Raw genomic sequence first — 23,559 nt, 5'->3', positions numbered from 1 at the left:
GTGGGGGAAATTATTGATAGTGGTTTCACTACGAGTGTTTTCTGCGAAAATTTGGCGAAGGGGGGACCATAGATTGGAGCTCAGACGAGCACTTGCCATGAAAATAACGATAAAGTAGAGACAGGCTCGCAAGGTTTCTTCTGTGGGAAAGCGGTTGCAGGGAAGAGTAAAGAGCATTCTCGACTTGGCTACGAAGTCTATTTTGTAAATAGTCACCGTTACTTGTCATATTAGTGGTTTTTCCCACTCAGTGTTTTTTTCTTAATAATTCAGTTTATGATGTCAATCCTATCTTTGATCCCAATTTCTTCTAGTCTTTTTACCCCCAGATCTTCTGGAACTGATTCTAGTACACCTCCTCCTCTTCCCTCTTCTTCTTTTTCTTCCTCGTCTTCCTTCTTCTTTTTATTATTATTATTATTATTATTATTATTATTACTATTACTATTATTATTTTGTTATTATAATTACCAATTTTCAATTTCTTTTATTTTTTACCTTTTTATTCTAGACAGTTTTATTTTTTCTTCAAAATTTACTCTCTCTCTCTCTCTCTCTCTCTCTCTCTCTCTCTCTCTCTCTCTCTCTCTCTCTCTCTCTCTTCGCCCTTCACGTAATATCCTCTTCCTTTTATTTTTTTTCTTCTCTGATCATTTTTCCCCTTTTTCTTTCCTCAAATTACTCTTCCATACCAAACTAATTGCACTTAGTGACTAATTCCGTTCGATGTGAGCAAAAGAACCTGGTGGCGCACCATCCCAACCGATTCCTCCTCAGCCATGGCATGAATAAGCAAACCCTTTTGAAATTACACATGGTTCGCATGGAAATCAACGACTTCTCCTTCCACAAAATCAATAGAACGGCCATGTTAATTCAACTGTCATCAAGAGATTCTTTATTTGAACAAATCATTAAAAGAAAATCGTTTCACTTAAAGTCAAGCAGTTGACCTTAATTCCATGTGGATGTGACACCCTTCTACCCGGCTTTAACAAAGTACACGACTGATCTTTTTTCAAAAAAAAAACTACGTATTTTGATTTTTTTTTTTTTAAGATATTTAAATTAGGAATCTTTTGGGGGGTTTTGTTTTGTTTTGTTTTTTTTTTTCTGTTCACTTAGAGTGTCACTGATTAAACAGAAAAAGTGAACTATTACACAACTTTTCAAGATTTTTTCTACCTATATTATTGCAAAAATTATTGTAAATTCGATTGATGATTCTTTGAGTGACATTTTCGGAGAGCCAGTTTTAGGGGTTTACTTTAGGTTGTTTTGTAATGGGAGAAGTATTTTGGGGATGAGTCGGATTCAGAGAAATATTTTCAGTGAAAACGATTTGTAGGTTTATATTCAAATGTGAGAAAAACGAGAGACATTGTCATACGGTAAACAAAAAAAAATGAGTTAAGAAGAAATATATTCACAAAAGAGATATTTCATACTTGTTTAAAATGGAAGTTTGCAACAATAAAACAGAGAATGTTTGTGAATATTTCAAGAGTTTTTATAAAAACAAGGAAGTGTTCATTAGCTGAGACATTGAAGAAGTCTCGATCGATTAATTAAGAGCCATGAGTTCAGGGGTCAGAAACAGCGTATTCAAAACATCTCTGCTCGTTTTTATAAATTATTATTTATTGAAAGTTGTTCATAACAGTCGATGTTTATTTAATTTCGTATTAGTAAGATAGCCAGTGACAAAGATTGGAAATATTTCATTGAATAAAGTTTATACAGATTGCCTTATGATAAGTCAATACGTTGTGTGTATGTGTCTTTGTGTTCAATAATGCGTGTGTGAGGAGATATTGAAGAGGGAAGCGCCTAAAAGAGTGGCGCCCAGCGACACTGATCCGTAAACTCGGGTCCACTGGATTCCACTGGTTTATTAAAGAAAAATCTGACTTTTTAAAAGATTTAGGATGCTCCCAGAAAGACAATTTAAAATAAATTCAGAAAGTTATATAATTGGTACAAAATATAATTATTTGTTTTTATTCAGGATAGTTAATTCACAGATGACATTAGTTGTGTTCTTTTTTTGCTATGTCCATAATATTAGTTGGCTTCTTCTTTTGCTATGTCCATAACATTAGTATTTTCTTTTTTTGCTATGTCCATAACATTAGTTGTGTTCTTCTTATGCTATGTCCATAACATTAGTTGTGTTCTTTTTTTTGCTATGTCCATAACATTAGTTGTGTTCTTTTTTTTTTTTGCTATGTCCATAACATTAGTTGTTCTTTCTTTTTTTTTTTTTTGCTATTTCCATAACATTAGTTGTGTTCTTTTTTTTTTTTGCTATGTCCATAATATTAGTTGTGTTCTTTTTTTTTTTTTTTTTTTTTGCTATTTCCATAATATTAGTTGTGTTCTTTTTTCATAATACTAGTTGTGTGATCTTGACTTCTATACAGTTGTTAATTATATCAATACATGTTTATGATTAGTTAAGTTATTTGGGGGAGTGATTTGTACTTAATAAAAGTTGTGCGCGTGAATTATTGGGACGGGTATTCAAGCTAGTAAATTTGTTTGTTTGATTTTAATATTCTTTGTTTTTCTATTAATTTAGTATTTAAACTTTGTTATTCTTTTCATTTTTCTTCTCAGCAATCAAAGTTGAAAATGGCACTGCCATTGTTGGAGAAGATATCCAAAGTCGTTATGCAACTCAGGTGCAATTCAATCCAGGTAAGAGTTTTTAAATGTCTACTTCTTACACTGGATGACGTCACAAAAAGAGATCAATAAAATCAAAAAGCTACTATCCATCTTTTATGGCATTACCTTTCTTTTTTTCGAAAATATATCGATATCGATTTTATATAATCGAATCATTTATCACACTAGCAGTGAGATTAAAATTCCAAATTGATATTTACAATAGACTAATACTAATTTTCTGATTAATCACATGCTTGCGATTAACGCCGTAAGGTTAATTAATTGTTGGCATTATTGTTTAGCAAAAGGATACCTCATTAATTCACTAATCGCTGCTATTGTTTTCTAATTGGATTTTTCTATTCTTTTTCATATAATAAATAGTTCTAGTTACAAATAATTTCATATCGTGAAGAAAATCTTATAAATATGTGTGAAAAGAATCTTATTTTGGGGTAAGGGTTACAATTCTCGTTTTCTTTCTCAAATTTCACGGGAAATGCCGATACACAGGTTCCGCTAGCACACACACAGATAGATAGATAGATAGATAGATAGATAGATAGATAGATAGATAGATAGATAAAAATGATTTGGAGGAGAGAAAGAATGCAGAATTTACATTAAATTTGTAAGCAAAGAAAAAAAATATTTTTAGTCACGTGCAAGCCACTCTATAAGTCACTCCCTCGGTCTGTCGGTAACACTTTTGTGCTTGGCCTCTTTGGTTAAGATCAAAGGTCTATTGCTAATAGATGCTGTTCTTCGCTTTTTAGGTTTTTCCTGGCCTTTTGGCCCAGATCAAAGTGTATCAGATTGCCGCGAACTCTGCCAGTACTGGTCGTATGTCAGCGGAGTGATGGCTCGCATCGATCCTGAGCATCCTCGCCCAATTACTGTATCCAATGTTGTGGACAACGTGAGGCCGCTGTGGGACCGGGAAAGACAAATGGTCTATGTTACGATCCTGGCCGTGGCGAGAATGGTGATTTGGACGTCGCGTCTGCAAAGTTGCCAGGGGGTGTTGTCTTTTTCTGATCAAGATCTGATCGCTTTCTTTAAACACCAACTACGGGTGAAGATCAGATGTGATAGAAGAAGGCTGCATCGCGCGGCATTTGACAGAAGATGGATACATGTGGCAAGTCTGTGTGTACGAAGAGGAGCCAAATTTGAATACGTGTTCCCCGCCTAGGTGTGGAACGCGCAGTTCTGTAAAGTAAAATTAAACAAGTAGCCTCTCAGCTAGCTGAGTGTGTGTTCCATCCCTCCCCGATTAGGAAGCCTCCAAGATCCCCATCCCCTCTTACCTGCAATTTTTGTTTTCACCCCTTCCTCTAAATTTTACCCATCTTGGAGAAAAAGAAATACAAACTAACCTCCATCCCTTACCCACAAAAATTTCTTTTCTCCATTCACCCCCATCTAGAGGGCATCCCCACCTAGAGACTGACCCGCAGAAGCGAGGTTCCTTTTACAAACTAGTGGAACGGGCAGTCTATCAACTAGACGGGGTTGGGAGGGTCCTACTAATCACCGTTTGTTTTTTCTTCCCCCGCCCTCGACACAAATGAATTATTGTACCATTTTATTGTTATCTTTTTTGTTTTTACACGTCAATAAAAAATGTTTTAAAAATTGGGAGTTAAGTAGGACGTCCCCAAATATGAAAGGGTGAATGCGGTATTATGGTGAAAGAAGATACTAGCTGGGAGAAACTTTTGACTTTGTTCAGTTCTGGAGTGACAAGGATGACCAACGACCCCCCAAAATCCCCCCTTTTGAGTTGGCCATGTGCCTAAGTTTTTTGTTCATCGTTGATTTTGACTGTATTTTTTAACATGAATAAAAGATTTAATATCTCAAAGTGTAGTATCTGTTCCGGCAGATACTGCAAGCAAAGACCATATGTGGGGGCAATCCCACATATAAGACCTTGGTCAATGTAGGGGCAACCTTTCATACCAATTGTCACTATCCAGCTCCCCGGGGAGTTGCTCCCATTTCCCCTTCACTCCTCACATTAAAAATCCGCCTTGTGCCGAATTTGCTCGGTGGGGGAGCAAATAAATACATGTTTTTTTGGCTTTCTAGCCAAGATCAAAGTGTAGTATCTGTTCTTACTACATGCTGTACTTATGTTTGTAACTTTGTGATATAAATTGGGGGATCACTTTTCTGTATTAATTTAATGTAAAATGATCACCCACTTTACAACCAGTCAGTCTCAAAGCTATTCAAGTCATTCTCCATATAATTCAAGTTGTTTTTGAAGGATTCCAGTTATTTTTTTAAGCATTCAAGTCATTCTTACGGTCATTCAATTCATCATTACGTCCATTGAAGTCGTTCTAAGTCATTTACTTTTTATTTATTTAAGTCATTTCAGCCCATTTTTCGGTCATTTTCACACATTCATTCACACATTCATTCATTACACGAGAACACGCGACTAATGGCTATCGGCCTTGTTGGCCTTCTATGTGATTTCTATTTCCATCGTAATAATCTCCATAGAATAATATTCTTTCCTCATAATCGTAATTTTAACCCTGATTTTGCTCCGTTGAACAAGTTAATCTTTTCATTCATTTTATTCATTAATTCATCACGTTTAAAATTAAATACGGTCTTTATATAAGCACACATGCATATATATATATATATATATATATATATATAATCTCGTTTCACTATTTTTTTTCAGGTCAAACTGAAAAGACTTGGCGTATTCAGTTGATTGATGATGAGAAATTTGAAAATCAAGAAAAATTCTATCTGCAAGTGAGTGACCCAGTCATGGCAATAATTGAAGAACCTTCACGGGCAGCTGTGACTCTTGTTGATGCTGAAGATGGTAAGATTTTCATTAGAAAATTTGTTTACTTGAAGAGCGAAAACAAAAAAATAATCATAAAAAAGAGAGTCTCAACTTTTACTTTTTCCAATCAAATGATGTTCTTATTTAATTAAAACTTTGGGTTGGGTTAACATCTTGAATTACTAAATAATTTGGATTATAAACGAAAAGTAAGACACATGGAACTATATATACACACACACACACACATACACACACACATATATACATTTATATAATAGAGAAAGGTAGTTTGCTTGAAGCATTGCTCGTAAATAGATATGGAAGAGTATTGGCATATGAACAATGAACAAAAATGGACAAACGAAAGGTCTTATTTGTTTTGTTTTTTTTATTTAACTTCGAATATCCATTTATTTTTTCAAGATAATCACAATAGAAATTAGTTAATATGAACTTATCGTTTAACGTAACCGAAATGGTTGAGGTCTTAATATTTCGGCATAACATCTCTTTTTCAAAAGAAACGGAACCAAAGAGTGTCCCTAAAAAAGGAAAAACGTTGAAATATCATAAGGTGAAAATAGATGTGAGAACGGGACAACATATATATTGACTATCATAATAATGAGGAGATCAGTCGATATATATGTTGGATTTTTTAATATTATTTTTTTCTTTTTCTGAAAGGTTGTTTATTATGTGACATTCCAAACAATCTACTGTTGAATTTATTTTTAGTTTTCAGAATGAATAATTATATATATATATATATATATATATATATATATATATATATATATATATATATATATATAGATAGATAGATAGATAGATAGATATAGGTGAGCTAAGTGGTTTGAAATATTTTCATAATTCTTTTGTTTTGCTGAGGTTTCAGTTTTTGAACCATCAAAATATTTTATAAAATACTTAACTTTAATTGGTTACTGAAATTAAACTTCCCTAATTTTAATTTCTTAATTAAATTGGCCTTCCACCAATCATAAGTCCAGAATGCCTGAAAACAGTTACAAGATATTTAAACCAGGATCCAACTGACAGTAACTTAACGTTAATCTTTTGCATAAACACTTTTATGTCATTCGCATAGCAATGCTGTGCAACCTATTGTTACTAAACTTCATGTGGGTGAACTACAAACGCTTCCAACAGCTAATCATGCCGTAAAGAATTTCTGAATCTTTGCTTTCCGGATATTGATTCGTCTCAACTCATTGCAGGAACTTTTTCAAGAACCAGATCCATCTTAAAATGAAGTAATGCTCTCATATCTGGACAAGTTTTGCTCTGATCACTATTTCTTGCCTTGATATCATACAAAACCGACTTCGGATTCTAGTTAGAGATTATATATTCTCTTCTCTGTGGCCATTTTTCGCACTGAAGGGATGTTGTTAGCATCTCTCTACTGTATCGATAATTGCTTAACTAAGCTTCAATCCCTCGTCCGCTTCTGTAGATCATTCATAGCAAGAACCCACCTGGTTACTAGCACAGTAAAGGAGTTTCTTTCTGCCACCACAGAACAAGTGCAACTTTCATGAACAAATTTCTTTCTTAGAAATGTGTTTTCAATCAAACAGTTGATTACCGCGAATTGTTTCTTCAAATTTACTTGTTGAATCCTCCTCCTTGATAATAACTTCCTCTTAAAACACTTACCTATTCTGCGAGTGGTTCCAATCCTCGAATGACTGTCTTTTTAACTCTTATCCTCGAGTGGCTCAGAGCTTTTATAAGATACGATCGATTAGTATATAATTTTATTATTATTATTTAAACAAAGCTTGTTTAAATATTATTTGTATGAATTGTCTTTATTATTCTTGATATTGCCGTGTACACTATAAAGTTCGAAACCTACGAGGTGATCCCTTTTCTCTTCCCTGAAGAGACTTTACAAGCTTGTCTCTGCTCTATCGTTATTTTCATGACAAGTGCTAGCCTAAGCTTCAATTTATGATCTTTCCCTTGCCAATTTGTCACAAAAATCACTCGTCTAACTACAACCACTATCAACAATTTCCCACTCTCTATCTGTGCCTAAATCTAAACACAAATTTCATGAACAAAGTTTCTTTCTTAGAACTGCCCGCCTATGGAACGCTGTTTTGTTGGGCGGCTTTCCAACTGACTACAATATGGTCGTTTTCAAGTCCAATGTAAACAAGTTCCTGTTGAGATGTTCTCTTAAATAATCAAATTCTATCCAATTTCTATCACTACCAGTCATTACGCTGTTGTTTGAGTGATCACTGTACACTCATTAACACTTATCCTCGAGTGGCCTTCAGGTAACTCCTATGTAAAAAAAATTTTTAATGGTGATAAACTATATTAAATTGTGAAATGGCGGACTCAATTGATATTCCAATTTCTACTTGCTGAGTGTGCGTCGACGTTCTTGCAACTTGAAAAATTTTCTTTGAATAATACTTCGTACATTATTGTGGTTAATTTCCTCTTCATCTTTGGATTAACGAATGCTTTTCGTTGTTTTCACAGTGTTATAACCAAATTGGTTGGTTGTTTTTGTTTTACGGCATATCAACCCTTTTCAGGTTATTTAATGCCGAATCCGATGATTTTGAAGAAAATTTTTTAAATAGAATATATTTGTTTTTTGCAAGTCAGTTTCTATTTAACCCATAGTTGGGACCCTAACAGATACTACCACTCCGGGCCAGAGTGGACCTGGGAGCAATGGCAATTAAAGGGTGGCTCCACACTCCCCAGAGCCCGCAAGCTGGGGCCCCACCATCGGATATAGTTTAAGGTCATATCGAGGACCCAAATACCAAGTTGGAATTCATAAAGAATAAATGTTCAAATTAAAACACTTTGTTGCCTCATTTGTACAGCTTTCTAATCACACAATGAGTCTTTGTTTATCTCTCTTCTACGGCGGGATGATGTGACACAAGAGTCGAAAAAGTGGGATTTGAAAAGCCAGCACAGTAGAAATAGAGCACCGTGGTTTGTAAAAATAAAATGTCTGGGCATCCCTGTCAACATCCCCCCGATAGAGGCGCTTCAAGTGATTAGCAATAAACTAATCGTTTCTCAAAGTGTGAAAATTAAAATCTGAGAGAGTGGACCTGCTAAAACTGCACAAAACTCACCCAACAGGAAGCAAGTTATCTCAACAGTGGCCTTATATTAGCGTACTAGCTCGCAACCATGCCGACTACATTCCCCGGTATAGAATAGCTTCAGTCACGTAATATACGCATTGCAAACTAACAAATATCGCAAATGTTTGGACTCAGCTTTCTATTATCGCTCTAAAACTAAAAGGTTTTTTACAACAGTTGGATAACAACCTGTGAGTGACATTTAAAAGAAAAAAAACAAATTAAAGTATTTGCAGTGGCGCAGTCCGACGAGATGATAAATTGAAAGATTATTAGTCTGTATAATGTAGATTAAAAGGTTTCATGTTTCAGTTGGTTTTTGATAAATGATTTTGTATTTTTGATTTTCCAACTTTTTTTTTTTTTTGCTCTATATTTAAAAGTCACAAAATTAAAAACAAGCTTTGGATAAATAAAATTAATCACAAACAAGATAAGAACTGATTGCGGAAGTTATTTTAAGGTAAAGCAAAAGAAAGTAATTTTCTCGTTATCTCCTCGCATTACTATAGAACATATATATGATGCGTACATATATGTAGACATTTGTATATATGTAACATATATTTATATATATATATATATATATATATATGCAAGTGAAATTGTCTGTCTGTGTACATTTCGCTACGAAACTACTCTGTCAATTTTCAGTTTACAGACTCGAAATTTGACATCAGGGTTTTGAGATTTTAAAAATCTTTTTAATCGGTTTTCAGCCATAAATATGGCTTTCAATGGAGTCAAAGTTCAACGATTTGACTTTTGAAAACTCTACCGAACTCCTCCGCCAATTTTTGGTCTAAACACTTGAAATTTTAGATGCATGTTACTTGAACATAGACCAAACCTTTTAATTTGATTTGAGCCCAAAACAATAAATGTTAAGGGGTCAAAATTGGGGTCAATGTTTTTAAAAACGTTGACCTTTGTGGTTTTTAGCAAACTATTCAGCCAATTTTTAGTCTAAACATTTGAAATTTTACATATAGGGTATTCAAACGTGCAGCACGCTTTTTAATGAGTTTTTGAGCGAAAATTTGGCTGCCAAGACGTCAATGTTGAAAGAGTTGACCTTTGCAAACTTTACCAAACACTTCCGCCAATTTGGGGTCTAAACCCTTGAAATTTTAGATGTAGGTTACCTAGACATGAGTCAAACTTTATCCTATATACATATACATATGCACATAAAGTTAAGAACAGTACATAGGGCCCGAGCAAAGCCGAGCTTAACTGCTAGTATATATATATATATATATATATATATATATATATATATATATATATATATATATATAAACTAATCATTACGTATAAAAGACATTGCTTTTTTACAGTAAAAAATTTCAGGCTTAACATCTACTAATATATCATATACACATACACACACACACACACACATATATATATATATATATATATATATATATGTGTGTGTATATATATATATATATATATGGGGGGGGCGATTATTCGGAATCGGGAATCGGAAAAATCGAATTTTCTGGGGGCATCAGAATCAGAAAAAAATGTGCCAATTCTTTTAATTAATTGTCATATTTATTGATTTTGTTTAAAACAAAATTTTCTACTGTCAATACTAATGATAAGATAATAAATATTTATTGATTTTAAACTACCAACAAAACTAAAATCTATACATCATCTCCAAAAGTGTATTTTTACGTCTGAGTAAATATATGCACGTTTAACATGTGTTTTTACGGTAATCAGAAAAAATAACAACTCTATAGTTTAATATTTAGAGGTTCATAAAAGAATCGAAATCGGTAATTGTATCGGAATTGGGAATTTAATACTGAATCGGTAATTGTATAGGAAGCGGAAAAAATATTGGAGTCACTAATATACGCATACAAACACATATATAATTATAAATTATAATTTTTAATACCTACAGACATTAGTGTTTCATCCTTAAGCAATCATCAATGCAGGAGAAGACGATCAACGCTGGTGAAAGGATTCGAACCCCGTCACGAAGCCACCTTTGACTTCATTAGCAAAGAACATACCCCAGGGCCTCCAATCACAAAATTAAGGGAACTTTTAATAATAATGAAGTTTAACGTTTAATACGGGGGATTTTAGATTGATCAAGTAACAGAAAATCACGATCTCACACAAAAGGTCAGCTGACCAACTTTTTCAATTTCCTATACAGTGCTCAACTCTAATTCTTTTTCTTTAAGAGTATGATGATGATAATAATGACAATAATTAATATATATATATATATATATATATATATATATATATATATATATATATATATATACTGCGTCCCTTGGAAAAACTTCAAATTAACTACGAAAATCGCCATTTTTACATCTCCAACACATTTGAAAATAATTTCTGACGAGGACGCATCACAGAACGTCTGAAACGCGCGTAAAAACGATTTCAATGACTTAAAAACATTATTACAATGACCTAAACATAATTCTCAATGAAAAACCAAGACACGGAATAATAAAATAATGTTAAAAAATACACATTGTTTGTGACTACTCCCTTATTTATTTATATATATATATATATATATATATATATATATATATATATATATATATATTTAAAGGAGATTAGAACAATAGTCTAAAGAGCTGAGTGTATTTTAATGTAACAGTGAAATTACTAGTTTAATTAAAATACAGGAAATAGAAAGTGCTCGTTGTAATTTAGATATATAATAAGCTCGATAGTTAGCTTTTTATCTTATTGAATTCAATAAGATAAAAAGCTATAGCAAACATCTAAATGACTATTTTAACCACAGTTCCTGATTTCAAAATACGAAAAATTAAAAGATTCATCTGCCTTACTTTTAATGCTAGGTTTATTTATGGTGTCTTTTAAATTCAATAAAAACCCTTCAAAATTTGCTGATGAGGAGACCTTGCTTATCAAAAAACTATATATAATTATTGTACATAACTTGATGTATACCACAATAAAAAGCATTGTTTTCCGAAACGATCGTACAGATAATTGATTTTGATTTTGTTGTTGTTCCTTCTTATGAAACGGATTTTTAATTTAATTAAAATTTGATTTTTAAATTTTAAATTATCAATCACATTACTTAATCTATATATATATATATATATATATATATATATATATACTGCATATCAAATTATTAACGAGTTTACATTTTTTTTTGTAATATTTAAGGAACAAGTGAATAAAAATCCATGAAACTTTGAGAAAGTGCTTACATTACTATTCAGCTATTCCAGTCAGAAAATAAAACTATATAAAGCAGTATTAGCGAAACTATGGCAGAAGATGGGAATATCTGTTGATTTCAGTGTGTCAAGTTATTAACGAGGTTGAAAAGATACACAATATACCCATAACTTGTTTATTGAAATAATTTTCAAACGTTAAATTAACTAGGAAAATGCTTAGAACACAATAACTACATAGCAATTTCTACATTGTCATAATTAGTAGGGGATATGTGATCCTTTTTTATGAATGATTTGTAAAAAGATATTGATCCATGGAATTAGCCAAATTTGTGATTTTGTCAACAGTTATTCCTCGTGATATCTCTTGGAGAGCATCCCACAACTCATCTTTGCTGTTAAATTAGCGCCCACTTCCATAGAGGGTTGCTTCATGATGCTCCAAAGGTTTTCCATTGGGTTCAAATCTGGTGAATTCGCAGGTCGCTCCATCTTCCGTAGCCCAGAGAACCCCAGTTGTTGCAAATACTCTTTGCTTTTGTTTGCTGCATGCAAGGGAGCATTATCCTGCATAAAAATAATGGTTCTTCTGAACGTCAACCTTTGCTTCTTTCAGCCATCGTTTAAAGTGCTCATTCAGAAAAGATATGTAAGCATTTGACGTCATTTTTACGCCTTCTGGGACTCTCCATGGGCCAACTTAAGTATCTCCGATAATCCCAGCCCAAATCATTATCCTACTACCACCTTGTTGGCGCCTTAAACGCTGATGACTGTGTCGTCCATCTAGGATCCATCCTTTGCTCCAGCCATCTGTGCCATCAAGAGTGACACACACTTCATCCGTGAACAAAACTTTGGAAAAATCCGTTTTCATGTTGTCCTCTGCCCATTTCAATCGGTTTTGTATGTGATGTTGCTTTAATGGAGGCTTTGTCACAGGTTTAACAGACTGTGCCACTTCTTTCAGAAGGCGACATTGAGTACTTTTTGAGACATTCTTCAATCTGACTAGGTCAAAGATTTCTCGACTTGTCTGTGCAGGGTTCTTAACAACTTCACGTTTAATTTGGAGTAGAGAACGGCGTGAAACAACTCTAGATTTACCTTTATCAGTTCTCTTACGTACCTTTGTAGGGTTCTTGAGAAATTTCTTCAAAGTTTGATCGTACCTTCCTATCATTTTCGATATTTCGAGGGTAATTTTAACTTTTGCTAGCTGTTCTGTAATAGTACTCATTTTAAAACTACTCAAACCACCTTTACGACCCATTTTATTAACGAAACAAACTGCCTTGTTAATAATTTGACACATCTCAAATACCGTGGATTCAGCAATTACGATGGCAAGTTGTTTTCATTACGCGGAACAGTACGAAAAATTCACAGTTCAGTATTGCCAACGTTTCCGAAGCTTTTGATACAAAATTACTTGTAAGTTTCTGAAACTGGTAAAAAAATGTTATCTTGTTAATAATTTGACACACAGTATATACGTGTTTCGCTTACTGATAGCATGGAAAATATATTTAAACAATATATATGTGGGGGGGGTAAAAAAATTAATACGAAAAATCTATAATTTTTTATATCTTTTCTTTATTTATTTCTTATTTATTAACGTATAGGAATACAAAATGTATTTTAATATATATATATATATATATATATATATATATATATATATATATAATATCTTACTCAGATATCTCACTTCTATGTTAAGCACGAAAGAGTGTTGCTTTATACTAAGTGGCAACTGTTACCTCTCTTTATTAGAAAGCTTCAAGCCACGACAAGGACGAGTTTTCCTGGATCTGTTTTATAAATCTCCTTTTGGTCTCACTAGTTACGTAAACAGGCAATTTGATCTAAGGCGAGATAAATCTTCACGTCTTGCCCTGTCTCAAAGAAGTGCCAGCCAGTTTTCTTTTTTCTTTTTTTTTTTTCTTTTTTTTCCTTTCTCCTGCTCGCCTTGAATCTATCAATGTTAATCTAATCTGTAAATGATTTGTGATCAGACACCATGAAAGAAGAAAACACAAAGAAGAAGAAGAAGTTTGGGAGTCGGTGGAATTATGGGAAAGTCTAAATAGATTGCCGAATGGAAGTGTGAAGAGAGGATAATGATTCTTTGGGCAGACAAAAAAATGGGAAAATAAATGAGAAAATTGCGCCGCCAAGGTACAAGACAAAATAAAGTAAATGAGAAATTAACAAAAAAATAATTTTTTTTAAACAAAACAATACAAACCAAAACGCTCTTAACAAAATTATTTATATGTATATAATAGAAAATTCTCTTTGTCAGCTTAAAGAATTAATACCGCAGAAATACTTGACAATCCCAGACACTTAAATATTGTAAAGTGATTTATGTATAGAATAGGAAAAGTACTCATCGCAAAAAAAGCAATTTGGTGGTTACCATTGTGATTTTGAGCATAGCATACTGTGTTCAAGTACCGCTTGAGCTATTGCAGCAGCGGTATTCAACCTAGGGGGTTGAACCAACTTCTTCCAAAGGAGAAAATTTCGTGGAAATATCAAATTTACAAATGGTTCCTAGTCACATGTATATTCACATCAAGGGAGATAACGATGTTAGATTTATGCAGTTCATGTTGACGTCCTCCTACATACAACACCTGCTAATCTCCCCTGGTACTGGCCAAACTCAACGTTGCTTAACTTAGGTAATCTAACGAACTGGTGTGACAATGTGGTTATACCATATCCTGTTTGTGCTATTGAGCAGCATTTACTTAATATTAGCTCTTCTTTCCTGAATTATTGATGAAATAGGTTTTAACTTTAGTAGATGTCACCGGGTTTTTTTGTTTGTTTGTTTTTGTTTTGTCTTTTGTTTTTTTTGTCTTTTTTTGGTTGTGTTTCGTTTTTTTTTTGTTTTTGTTTTTGCTTTTTTTGTTTTTTACGCATGTTCGCCATAAACAAGGCATATTGTCACTTGGACATAAGATGACAAGTGAAACGGAAATCTGGAAAAACGAGTTTTAAGTAAATACATAGCATGAAGTATGGAAAATTGGAAGTGATATTTACCGTTCAGAGCTGCAGTCTTGAACAGGATAAGAATTGCGTGTGTGTGTGTGTTTTGTTTTTTTGTTTTTCTGTTGTTTATTTAGTTATTTATTTTATTTATTTATTTATTTATTTATTTATTTATTTGCAAAGCGACAACGAGCACTGTTAAAATTAACTTTAAATGAAACAAAAATATTTAACACATTTTATCCACATTTATATATCCATATGTATAAAATATATATTTTTTTAAGTGTTATGCATACTATCCCCACTGTATTGGAAGGAGAAAGAATAAAATAGCATCAGCAGATAATGGACTCATCCACCTTGTCCAGTGAACTAATATTTATCTCTCTAAATTGTACATTTATCTTCTGACTTCTCATCAAAACTAACCAGATATATAAAGAGACACTGTTCATTCTTTATCTGTTCATTTGTTCATCAAGAAAGATTTGGTAATAAATAGTCGCATTTCTTTGGCTTGTGTAATACGTTTAATCGCACATTATGATTGACTCTTAAACCAGCAGAATCACAACTGTGCAAAATTATCACCAGCGCTACATGTCACTACTGACCACTTTACTTCTAATCTCATCTATAGAAATAAAACAGCAGATGTATGTATATCTGTGTGAAAATATTTAACCGATAAACCCTTAAACTACTGGGGACAGAAAACTGAAAAAAAAAAACAGGAAATAGTAATCATAACCTAAGGATGGTTTACAGTGAGTAAAATCTTTGTTTGGATGAATGAATAATGTGTACAGATATATGTCGGCAAGTTGAAATGCAAAAATGTTCATTTCAAATTGCCGACAAGTATTTTCATTAATTTTACGCACGCACAAATTGATTCACAGCTTGAAGTGGTTTAATTTTAAATCTTTTTTTATCTATCTGTCGATAGCTCAGCTGGTAGGGAACGCAGATGGAGAGCTAAATGCTTTGGTTTCGGTTTTAGCTGATGGCATCCGAGTCATTTTTTTTTTTTTTTTAATCTTTTTAAATCAGTACTATATATATATATATATATATATATATATATATATATATATATATATATATATTAGGTACAATATGATATTCAATAGAGAATCGGCTCTGTAATAATAAATGCAAAATCTGCATGAATTAAAATGTACTTAATGGCATTTTATGTCCGAGCACCCCCCCCCGGTAGTTTATTATAATTCAAGGGGAGATAACTTCAGTTTTAAAAGAGCATTCAAACAGTGTTGTCCGCTTCGACTGGGAATTTTTTCAAGAAATTGACAACTAATAGTCAATTAAAAATAATACTTCTATATGTCATTTCCGTTTTACTAATTAGTAACTGCTTATCAAGGCTAAAAATTATTCAAGAATAAAAGTGAATGAGATGGATGGATGAATTAGATGATGATGTATGTATGTGAGTGTATCTCCACATATCTATAACTTCAAAGATAGTAAACAGCAGTTATTCTCCCTTTGTCAGAAACAGCACTCGTGAAATGTGAGAACTGAAAGGCAAAATAGGGTGAGTGAGAGTTTTTAAGCTACGGAATGTAAACTTAAGGTCCTCTAATTATTCTCTATAATTATCAAAGCTATGTTGACATGGGAAATTGGTCTGTATGGTTTAGTTGTTTTACAGCATATCAAACCTTTTCGGGTTATTTAATGCTTGATTTAGTAATATGGAAAAAACTTTTTCCGTTTCAAGTTCTTTATATCTTCAAATATATATTCGTGATGTTTGGTTGGGTTGTTTTGTTTTATGGTGTATTAATCAGTTTCGCATTATTTAATGCAGAAATACGGTAATTTGGTAGAAAAAAAGAAAGGTTTTATGCTTCAAGTTTTTTAATATTTTCAAATATTTATTCATGGTGTTTAGTTTAGCTGTTTTGTTTTTCAGCATGTCGCCATTTTTATAATTCAATCATTTTTACCAAAGGATGCTTCAAGTTCTTGTTATTTTCAAATATTTGTTCATGGTGTTAAGTTTGGTTGTTTTGTAGAGGAAAAATATTTTTGGCTTTGCAAAACATGATTGGGTTTCGCAAAGCGAAAAGAAAAAGAACAATAACATCAACGTTTGACACATTTAAGTTAGGAAGCCGATATCTTCAGACAGCCTAATTTAGTAGCAGCTAAGGCTCAACAAATGCACAGGCTTATACAAATGAAGTAATCTAATAATTTCATTAATATATATATATATATACATATATATATATATATATATATATATATATATATATATATATATATATAGGGGGGGGTCATAAGAGATTTGTAAAAAAATGGAAAAGGTTCTTTAGGTGAAAATGCAGAATAGTAAACAATCGAGAACTCATAAACCAAAACAAAAATATATAATTTATATAAAACGTATTAGAATGAAATTCTTTATCGAACTCAGTTTTAACGTATGAAAACAATTTCAAAAATTGTGATGCCAGTTAAGAATCTTATAAATTGTTTCCATATGTTAAAACTGAGCAAATTCTGCCATAGAGTGCTAACTATTTTATGTTTACAACGTTTAAAAATCTGACAAATAATTTCCACATGTTAAAATTAGTCGCGTTAAGTAGAGAATTTCAGTCCATTGGATTTCATATAAATTATGTGTCTTTTATTTGAGGGGGGGGAGAGGATATAAGTTCTCAAGTGTTAAATATTTTGTACTTTTATCTTCGCTGACATTTTTTTTTTTCATTTTACACGCATCCATTTCAGAATTGCATTAAACTTCAAGACACTTTTACATTTTGATAAGATCAATTATTTTTAAACAAAGATAGACGGGAATGTGATTTAAACTTACAATTAGGTTTTCGTCAAACGCTAAACATATTGATGCAAAGGAAAAAGATCAAATCAGCTGTGTACTTTTGGCGTTGTGTTTGAACTTGCAAACAAACAGATTCCAGTGTGTCATCCATCTTGTCTCGTTCCCCCTTTCCTATCTTTCCTGCCAAATGGTGACTTATTTTCTAAGGAATTTGTTTTAGGAAACAAATTCCTAAACGTAGAAGATCGATAAGATTAGCAGCAAATAATTCTAACCTTCTGTATAAGCATTTGCATGAAATCATCATCATCATCATGATCATCATCATCATCATCATCATCATCATCATATGGATCAGAAGATTTTGTTGTTGGCATTGGTGTCCCTGGTATTTTTCAGAACTCTTTCTAGAACTACATTAGGTAATGCAACAATGAGGAGCATTTTAGTCTTATTTGTTTTTTCCCTATCAATTGGTATGAATTTTAGTTTTACATTGCCATTGAAAAAAAATTGGATAGGCAGACTGACGATAGAGATTCATACTATGGGATCCGAAACGTCCGTATATTTTGCTTGTAGAGGAGTCATTTACAAGAGGCCAATATCACCAAAAATTGTTATGCTGAGACAGTAAGTGAGAGAAAGAGAGACGTAGATAGAGGAGGGAGGGAAGAAAAATAGATGTTTTTGTTTCTTGTTGATTGCTCTAAATTTATTTTCTTTCTTATTTTCAGAATCTACAATTTTCATTCCTGAGGCAGAATACAGGGTTCCTGAAACGATTGGGGAAGTTCAGATTCCAATTCATCGAACAGGTGATATATCTCAAGAGTTGATGGTCATTTGTCACACGACACCAGGTAAGTGAAGCATAGTACTTTTCAAAATTCATGAGATTATTCAGAGATGGATCGGAAATTCTGCCATGAGAACAGACTATCTACTCTCCCCGCAATTAAAATGTTCCTTAAGGCTTAATGCAGACTATAATCAGACTTATTATAAACCAGCAGGACCCGTTAACCGGCGTTGTCCGGTGTAAGCATGACAGATATACATAGAACAGAATCGTAAAAGAACCCCCCTCTCGAAAACCAATTAAACTACGGTTGTAGTTGGTGGCCACCGCCGTCCTTGGAAAATAGCGGACACTGGCAGCCGTGGCCCAAATGAAATAATCTGGCTTCCACTGTCTGGCATTGTCAGTGGAAGCCACTGTCTGTGATTGTCAGCACTCTTAGTTACTGGCGATTGGTGATGGTTTGAGCGAAAAGAAGAAATTAGATAACTGCCTTCTTCTACAGAAACTAAAAGTGGTATAAAAACAAATATATAACAAATCAGTGTCTCCATAGCCAATAAAATGTACGTTGAAACCTACCTGCATAATAGTTTTTTTTTTGTGTTTCAACTTATGTGAAAGCGTTTAATCAGTTCTGAAAAGAAAATGCCGACATGATAAGTCACAGCTTTGAAGCCTAGGTAATCGGTCAAGAATATAAAATTAAATTTGTCAACAGGAATAAAAAAAAATGTAAAAAAAAAAAGAAGGGATAGCATCATTAAAGTCTTGATCATCGCTCAAAAATCGATAATAAAATGTTGGTACCTGCAAAAGAATTTTTTTTTTTTTTTTTTTTTGGTTAGGCTGTTTTGGGATGGGAGGCTAGTGACGTGTCGGTATTTTGTACATATTTTACATTCTTAAACCAAAATCTTTTGTTAGTGCTCACCGTAGTAAAATTGTACGGGTTCCAGTATATAAATTTTATCATTTTGAGCGATTATTAAGACTTCAATAAGTGAACATTAATCAGCAAACTGCGCCATATATGTTTTGTGCAAACATCGTCCTCCGCTTGTAAGCGATCAGAATGAGTAAAGAAGGTTTATCCTAATAAATTACTAACGGGTACTTTCTTTTTAAATCCCTTTTTCCGTGGGTCTCGCTCGGCAACGCCCGTCGAACGACGAAACCGCTTAATTATACCGATTGAGCAAAAAAAAGACGCGAGTGAGTGAGTAAACGGTCAAAAATTGGAAAAAAAAAAAAGGAAAGAGGCTATTTTTACGACCTAATCCAGTGTAGTATGCGCACCCCAATATCTCCATGTTAGGAACGGTGTTCGAAATGAAAACTCCAACCCCGAAAGCCGTTCTTAACATGGGGAGGTTGGAGGTGTTTATTCCAAAAGCCGTTCTTAACATAGGGAGGTTGCGTGTGTTTATACTACGCTAGGGTTAGGCCGTAAAAAAGTACCTTTTAAAAGGCCATTTAAACGTATTCGGCAAAAAAGAAACTAGATTATCATTTTTAGGGTTACTACGTCGAAAAATAATAAAATAACTCCTCATACGAAAAAATATATTTCTTCACTAATTTAAAGAAACAAAAATTATTTTTAAAATTAAAAATCAAATTTATAAAAAAAAAACAGAAAAAAACAGTTGCCAATAAAATAAATAAATAAACAGTAAAATTTATTAATTTATTACGGTAAGTTGTTTGTTTTATTTTCTTTCTGTTTTGTTCGTTTTGTATTGGCTTCCGTTAGTTCGATATAATCCGGCGGTTTTCGTTGTTCGCCGGGCGTTGCCGGGCGTTGCCTAGCGAGATTCACGAAAAAATGGGATTTGTACCAGTTAATGTTTGCAATTAGATGCGTAAAGGGGAAAATAAGCAAACATTATTCATTAAACCTCGACTGATATAATATCGGTCAACAAGTACTAGTATGTGATTTACATATGACTACGACGAACAGAAAGAAAAAAGAAAGAAAGGAGAATGTAGAAAATATATTTAATACTAATATATACGTTTGTGTGTGCGTTAGTCTTATCAGAGAAGCTAAACAGTCATTAGACACATAAAAGGGGTGGAATAATCGTTCGCTGTTGTTATATGTTGGAAATAAAATGTGTATTAACTCTAATTGATGCCGTGCGAATCAATAATTATCCTAGCGACGCCATATTGTAATGTTTTGAAGTGTTCGTTTAGAATGATCTAATTCCGGAATAAGAGAATTAGCGGACAACCAATCAGAGGCAGTGGACTTTCCTGACAGAGACTTTATTATTTTTCGATTTTACTACGGGAAAGTTAATGGTATATCTGTATATGTAATAACCAGTCACGAGCGGTGTAAGCGTAGTATCAGTGGAACGTGTAGACTTCTTCCCGGTGTCAATCGTGGCGGTGGTAGCACTAAATTTAGAGGAGAAAATAGGTACCCCTTCTTCTGGCGATGTTGCGATTGTGATGGTGTTGCTCCTTGGGAGTAATGTAGTATTTTATTACTACGATTGAATGTGTCTGCAAAGGTGTTTGAAACTTACATAAGATAGTGGCTAATAGCCTAAATGTATTGAATTTGTATGAGACATCTGTTGTTGCAAACCTATGATAATTTGATCGGGAGGGGAATTTCTGCAGTCATTTTAATATATATGGTGATAATCATATATATATTCCCGGTAAAGATATCCAAAAGTAAAAATCATTGGATTTAACGAGATTGTTTCTCAATTCAGTTTAGGTAAACAAAATTACCATATGTCGCTAAAATAAATTTGCAATCTTATAAGATATTATCAAGCGACAGAAGCCTTCGTTCTTATGATAGCCAGTCTTTTTTTAATACTAGCATTCATGAAGAGCAGAGGCTTTTGTCGCCTGATAAATTTTTTAGATTGAAACAGTAAATTTATTGTAGCAACATATGGTGATTTTTTACGTATACCGAAATACTTAAACACTAGACTAGCTGAAAACATTATCAATAATTTTCCCCACTCTTTATCTGTACCTAAACCTAAACATAGATTCCATGATCAAAGCTTCTTTCTTAGAACTGCACGCCTGTGGAATTGTCTTCCGTTTTCCTGCTTTCCAGCTTTCTATAATATGGTTGTCTTCAAGTCCAACGTGAACAAATTTCTGATGAGCCGTTCCACTTAAGTTAACAAATTTACCGAACTTCCATTACTATCGATTACTATATTGTCCTTTTGACTACTATACACTCTTTAACCCTTATCCTTAAGTGGCCTATCGGCCTTGATAAGTGGTGACGTTTATGTAAAAAAAAAACTATAATCAAAATGTTATATGTGCACGTTTTGGTTTCTTTCGTTCCAGCTCGTTTGATTCGTTGGTCTAGTTGTCTTCATCATCCTGCTGTTTTGATACCTCATTCTAATATAGTTTCTGATTCTTATAGGTTCTTTCTGAGAAATGCAGTCTTGTGGTGCTCTCTTCCTGTTGGCCGTTTTCTTCCTACCTATTTCAAGAATAAGTTTAATAGGCATCTCCTGTCTTTGCGAAAATCAGCTTTTGATCTTGTTAGCAAGTTACATCAAATGGCCGCATGCGTTGTCTGGAGTGATTTCAGTTTATTAATCCATCTTTCTCTCACGTTCATTCTTATCATTTCCTGGTATGTTTTACTTTGCTTTCTACTGTGAACTAATTTGTTACTTCAACTTTTCATAATCAACTAACCAATCGCTCTTATCCATTCCTTCAACGAGGTTATGCTATAAAAGTCTCATGTTCTCCCTATATGGTTCAGATTTAATCATTCTCTGAGCTCAGCAAATCTAAGCTTACATTCCAAATCCATTTTTCTCCATGCAACACGCCTTCAACACTCATTAGTAGGGCTATGACAACAGCATATTCTTTTCATTGTTTTTACTCTCGGGCATATATCCGACACAGTTAGACACAATTAATCAACCGAGAATCACATCACTTTGCATAAAAACATATAAGATATCAATGGATATATACCTGAGAATCAAAACAAGGAAAAGAATATGCTGTTGTCAGGGCCTTACTCATTAGCGAATTAAATCAATTTCTAAACACCATAGATAAATATTTATAATGACTAGAAAGATTTTATTCAAAGTAAATCCTTTCAAACAAAGAATGTAATTTATGACATTACTTCTTTAACGTTAGTATACTTATTCTATGTTGTTTATTAAGAGAAACCTTTAAAATTAAGAATTATTATCTCACTTGTATTATTTTTATTCATTTTTTTAATATGTGTAATTATGTTCTGTTTTGTTTTAAAATTGTTTTGTAAATGATTTCAAATTTCTCATGAGTAATACTTTACCATTCATAACTTCGCTTAAAGAAATCTCATCTGAAAATTTAAATGGAATAAAAAGCAATTATAATCCGTTCATAATTGATTAATTTAGTCATAAATTTTAATTGAGTTTAGTCATTTGCTTTTTGAGTAAGGAGGATATTAAGATGGTTACAGTTTATTGGAAGGAAAAAAAGAAATCAGTTTTAATATTTAATTTTTTTTGTTTTTATTACTCAAAAATCCAATCCAATTCACACCGTAGCTTCCCTTGCCCTTAAGATGATTTACTTTTGATTTTTTTTGCATGGTTAAGGGAGGTTTTGTCAGTCATCAGTCTGTAACACTTCAATTTAAAATTACATTTTCATCATTAGATTGAATGAATTCAATATATATGTCAAACCTTTGTCAGTCGGTTGGTCTGTCATATCTAAGTTTGAAATGTAATTTTCTTACTATGTGATCTTGAAACAGTTTTCTTAGGTCTGTAATGTTTAACTTAAAATACCATTTTTGCTGTTCTTTCATGTTTTAGTTTAAAATAGCATTCCGCTGGTCTGTCATGTTTACTTTTGAAATAGCATTTCCATTGGTCTTTTATGCTAAAGTTTGCAATAGTGGCCGTCTTAATTATATTAAAAATAGCATTTTCATCGACCGTTATGCTTAAATCTGAAATAGCATTTTCCGTGCTCTGTCAAGCTTAAGTTTGAAACAGCATTTCTTTTGTCGA

General features: G+C 32.9%; 1 protein-coding gene across 1 annotated transcript in view; it reads left to right on the top strand.

Annotated features, from left to right (window-relative positions):
* LOC145283629 (FRAS1-related extracellular matrix protein 2-like) overlaps positions 1 to 23,559 on the top strand; it is an 855,643-nt gene that overhangs the window by 720,642 nt on the left and 111,442 nt on the right. Inside the window, exons 5-7 of the mRNA XM_080132581.1 lie at positions 2,620 to 2,700; positions 5,381 to 5,530; positions 18,447 to 18,572. Of these exons, the coding sequence (XP_079988707.1) occupies positions 2,620 to 2,700; positions 5,381 to 5,530; positions 18,447 to 18,572 (357 nt within the window). The remainder of the gene's footprint in view (positions 1 to 2,619; positions 2,701 to 5,380; positions 5,531 to 18,446; positions 18,573 to 23,559) is intronic.

The sequence above is a fragment of the Euprymna scolopes genome, chromosome 8 (assembly GCF_053919585.1).
Source record: "Euprymna scolopes isolate OS-2025 chromosome 8, ASM5391958v1, whole genome shotgun sequence".
In the NCBI taxonomy this organism is placed as follows: Eukaryota; Metazoa; Mollusca; class Cephalopoda; order Sepiida; family Sepiolidae; genus Euprymna; species Euprymna scolopes.
Note: the sequence above shows the minus strand (reverse complement) of the source record. Positions and strands in the feature narration are given on the sequence as shown.